This window comes from Nanorana parkeri, unplaced genomic scaffold, assembly GCF_000935625.1.
Source record: "Nanorana parkeri isolate BGI_ZX_2015 unplaced genomic scaffold, ASM93562v1 scaffold1634, whole genome shotgun sequence".
In the NCBI taxonomy this organism is placed as follows: Eukaryota; Metazoa; Chordata; class Amphibia; order Anura; family Dicroglossidae; genus Nanorana; species Nanorana parkeri.
This window is the reverse complement of record NW_017307902.1, coordinates 317,856-322,936: the sequence shown is the minus strand read 5'-3', so window position 1 is coordinate 322,936 and position 5,081 is coordinate 317,856. Positions and strand designations below refer to the sequence as shown.

Here is a 5,081-nt window from a genome sequence, read left to right as displayed (position 1 = left end):
CCCCCCTTCCCATCACCCCATCTATATACAGAACATAAACACACAGCGAGAGGTTTTTCTTGGGGCTGCAGTTCCTCTGAGCTCCACCAGGTGGTGATCTCCCCTATACCCAGACAGGAAGTCTCTATGAAAAGCAGACAGGAAGTGATGTCACCTATAAACAGGAAGTTCCAGGTGAGTTGGGAGGAAGTGTAGAGGAGACATTGCTGGAACTGGCAGCAGAGGAGGTAATGAGATGTTATATTATAGTTACACCCGGTGACCTCCTCCCCCCACTATGTGAGCTTTGGTCCCCCCCATAGTCACCGTGACCCCCTTCATCTCCGGTAGAGTCGGCTACACGCATACATGGGGTGGAAACGCGTTAACCCCTTCAAGGTCAGAAGGTCTACCTGTGTACGGGGGTGGTAACCTAGACGTCACTTTTGGAGGCGTGCGACCTCTTCACCTTAGCAGTCTCTTGTATCCGCCATCAGATGTCCGGCCGCACTTGGGTGCCATGGCGGGAAGATCAGGAGGGCTCTAAGGGGGGAGAGTAGGGATGGTGGGGCTCTGTCTGGTGTCGTGATCAGAGGCAGAGGGGCACGTTACCATGGGGGGGCACTGGTGCTCCATATCTAGGGGGAGGGGCTATGGATGCTGCACCTGGTTGCCCGGAGCTGAGCGGGACGCCAGCCAGAGCATCCTGCTTAGGACCAGGCAACCAGTGACATCATGGAGCTGGGTGGGGTGCCGACCAGAGCATCACAGGTTGCTAAGAGCCATTAGTAGCCTGGAACATTACCGCTGGAAAGGGGGCGGCACTCACACCTCCCGCTGTCCTGCCCCTCCCCTATGTGAACCAATGAGATGCTGCCTGAGGCTACCGCTTCAGGCTACCTGGTTATAGAGCCGGCCCTGATTTTACGGCAGTTGTGTCAGCCGCGTCATTGGACCTCCATCACTGCGTTCTCAGCCAGAGCTGTTGGGTTGCCGCACTTTACAGAGAGGGCGATGATATCCTAGCAAAATATATTCTTCTGTTATCTGGGGGAGGGGCTGCCAGTCTATACTCTTGTTTCTCAGAGGTCACATGACTCAGTGGCTAGGCTTGTGGTTGGGTGAAGAGCATGCTCCTCCCAGTCCCCATTGGCCCCTCCTCTTCTGACCAGGCTGTGTCAATGTAGAAGTGATCTGGGAGGAGGCCCTTTTGGCTGAAGAGGGGAGGAGTCCCGGCTGGTTGGGACCTCCTCATAGAACATTCGCTCCCTCAGACCTCCTGATCCAGATGGAATGTTGAGTGAAGAGGGGAGGAGTCCCGGCTGGTTGGGACCTCCTCATAGAACATCCGCTCCCTCAGACCTCCTGATCCAGATGGAATGTTGAGTGAAGTCATCTCACCCTCTCATATCTCTCCATCATGTGTTTCTATGTTTCCAGGACACGCCATGGAGGAACCCTCAAAGGATCGTCTGACTTTATCTCCAGGTTGTAAGATGGAAGATGAGGACATCACAGCAGATTGTGCGGGAGAAGAGACAATGAGCTCAGCTATGGATGGTGGACGTCACAGTGTGGATGGACCATGGAATCCCTCTGACTCTGAGCGACCTCGTCCTGTGGGGGATGGTGCCGGAATTCAGGGGGAGAAGAGGTTTTCCTGTCCTGAGTGCGGGAAAAGTTATCTTCGTAAAGCAGAAATGGTCAGACATCAGAAATACCACTCGGGTGAGGAGCTTCATTCCTGCCCTGAGTGCGGGAAACGTTTTATTTATAAATCAAAACTGGACATACATTACAGATCTCACACGGGGGAGAAGCCATTTTCCTGTCCCGAGTGTGGGAAAAGTTATTTAGATAAGTCCAGTCTTATCGGACATCAGAGACTGCATACAGGGGAGAAGCCGTATTCCTGTACAGAGTGCGGGAAAAGTCATACACAGAAATCACAACTTGTTACACATCAAAGATCACACACGGGGGAGAAGCCATTTGCCTGCCTTGAATGTGGGAAATGTTTTTCAGGAAAGGTCAGTCTTAATGAACATCAGGCATGCCACACGGGTCAAAAGCTGTTTTCCTGCTCCGAGTGCGGGAAATGTTATCCACGGAAATCAGCACTTCTCAAACATCGAAAATCTCACACAGGAGAGAAGCCGTATTCCTGCACCGAGTGCGGGAAAAGTTTTCCATGGAAATCAGTCCTTGTTACACATCAAAGATCTCACACAGGCGAAAAAGTGTATTTTTGTTCTGAGTGTGGGAAAGGTTTCTCAGATAAGTCCAAGCTTACCATACATCAGAGATTGCACACGGGGGAGAAGCCGTATTCCTGTGCCGACTGTGGAAAATGCTTTTCACAGAAACCAGACCTTGTTGTACATCAAAGATCTCACACGGGGGAGAAGCCGTATTCCTGCCCTGATTGTGGGAAATGTTTCTCACAGTCAAGCCATCTTTCTTCTCATAGGAGGTCTCACACAGGAGAGAAGCCGTATTCATGCCTTGAGTGCCAGAAATGTTTTTCAGATAAGTCCAGTCTTTGCAGACATCAGATATTGCACACAGAAGAGAAGACACATTCCTGTCTTGTTTGCGGGAAAGGTTTTTCAGATAAGGCAAAGCTGTGTATACATCAGAGATTACACACAGGCAAGAAACTGTATTCCTGTCCTGAGTGTGGGAAAAGTTTTCTTTGGAGATCAGCGTTTCTTATACATCAAAGATCTCACACAGGGGAGAAGCCTTATGTTTGCTCTGAGTGCGGGAAAAGTTTTTACGATAAGATCAGCCTTACCAAACATGAGAGATTGCACACAGGGGAGAAGCCGTATATTTGCGCTGAGTGTGGGAAAATCTTTTCAGATAAGTCTTGCCTTGGGAAACATCAGAGGTTGCACACGGGGGAGAAGCCGTATTTGTGCTCAGAGTGCGGGAAAAGCTTTTTAGATAAGTCTAGTCTTACCAAACATCAGAGATCGCACACGGGGGAGAAGCCGTATTCCTGCCCTGACTGTGGAAAATGTTTTTCACGGAAGTCAGAGCTTATTCAACATCAAAGATGCCACACAGGGGAGAAACCGTATTCCTGTAATGAGTGTGGGAAACGTTTTTCACAGTTGGGCAATCTTAATGCTCATAAGCGGTCTCATACAGGTGAGAAGCCGTTTTCATGCCTTGAGTGTGGGAAAAAATTTTCACAGCCGGACTATCTGATTATTCATATGAGATCTCACACAGGTGAGAAGCCTTATTCCTGTCCTGAGTGTGGGAAAAGTTTTTCACAAAAGATCAGTCTAAACAAACATCAGAGAACCCACACGGGGGAGAAGCCTTATTCCTGTCCTGAGTGCAGGAAATGTTTTTCACAGAAGTCTTGTCTTGTCAGGCATCAGAGATCGCACACAACCCTGGAGGTGTCTTAGTGTCCTGAGTGCGGGAAATGTTTTCTATACGACTCATCAGAGATCTGACACTGGGAAGAAGCACACCTTGATATAGCTTTCAGAAAACACGTGGATGAGCTCTTCTCAAGGAAGAGTTTAGAGATGACTAAAGACTTCAAAGTTGTGCCTGGCTTCCTCTGCTGGGGGGGCACTGCTGGTTGAGTCCCTCTAGCAGTGTAGTCTGATCTCCCTTCCCAGGAAGACATCATGGGTGAGAGAGGAGCTAGGTATGTCCTCTGGATGAAGAGTCGGGGAGATCCATTCTTTTTATTCAGTTTTGTATTATTAAATGTTTTCTTTTCAGTTTTATTCTCATGTTTTGTACTTATTGAAGGAGCCAACTGTCCCCTTCTGATAAATCTTGGGGGAGGGGGGCGGGGTCTGTAGTATACTCCAATGATAAGCTTATGAGTTCAAAGAGTCCTATATCATTCCACCCGGAATTCCTCCAAATACATGATCATCAGATGACATCTCACATAGAGAAACTCTCTTCCATCTTTTCTATGGTGAGCCCCAAACTATGTGGAGAGAATGAGGGTGGCAGTACTGAACACCGTGCCACCCTCATTTCTGGGATGGTCCCGCTGTGATAAGGGGGAGATCTCTGGGATGGTCCCGCTGTGATAAGGAGGAGATCTCTGGGATGGTCTCGCTGTGATAAGGAGGAGATCTCACGGATGGTCTCGCTGTGATAAGGAGATCTCTGGGATGGTCCCGCTGTGATAAGGAGATCTCTGGGATGGTCCCGCTGTGATAAGAAGGAGATCTCTGGGATGGTTTTGCTGTGATAAGGGGGAGATCTCTGGGATGGTCCCGCTGTGATAAGGGGGAGATCTCTGGGATGGTCCCGCTGTGATAAGGGGGAGATCTCTGGGATGGTCTCGCTGTGATAAGGAGGAGATCTCTGGGATGGAGTATACTACAGACCCCCTCCCACCACATACACTCAGGATGCCAATACACCTTGAGGGATTGCGTTGGTCCTCTGATATCTGGTAAGACAAAACCTTTGTGGAAAAAGTTCCCCATAGTCAGGACAGGAGTACGTCTTCCTCAATGTAGGGATCAGCTTCGGGTTTGGGTCAACCACCAACCACACGTGTTCAGTTTGGCCCTCCCGCCCCAGCCCCCAACTTCTGCAGTCAAGGGAAGGAGTGACGGGACGGGATCATCATGGCGCGGGGTCACCATGTCCGAGGGTGGTCACTCTCGATGTGGTTGATGATGGACCTACCACCTTGGATGATGTAGGTTGCCGTTGGATTTACATCCACACAGCCCTGGAGGCGTATTAGTGTCTGGCGTGCGTGAAATTCCTTCTATAGGTATATATATATTTCTATTCATATGTTATTCGGTCCGACCAAAGTATCGACCCCCCCCATTTCAATCTCTGGGTCACAATCTAATAGTCGCTGGTGCATCCATATATGGTCAATCCGGCCAGTGGCGTCACAATCGCCATAGCGACCCAGGCGGCCGCTATGGGGCCCGGGCGCAGGGGGGCCCGGCCTGGGTCGCTATGGCATGTGGGGGTGCGGTCTGTCACAGACACAGCTCTATGGTGGGCTCTGCAGGGTCACCCTCGGGTGGGCTGGTCGCACTCCTTTCCCTCCTACGTCACGGAGGCCCGCCTCCTCCCCTGCCGCCGAG

The 5,081-nt window shown here is 50.4% G+C and overlaps 1 protein-coding gene across 1 annotated transcript in view; it reads left to right on the top strand.

Annotated features, from left to right (window-relative positions):
• LOC108799119 (zinc finger protein 850-like) overlaps positions 1 to 5,081 on the top strand; it is a 31,407-nt gene that overhangs the window by 4,709 nt on the left and 21,617 nt on the right. Inside the window, exon 2 of the mRNA XM_018570942.1 lies at positions 1,678 to 3,395. Coding sequence (XP_018426444.1) covers positions 1,678 to 3,395 — 1,718 coding nt within the window. The remainder of the gene's footprint in view (positions 1 to 1,677; positions 3,396 to 5,081) is intronic.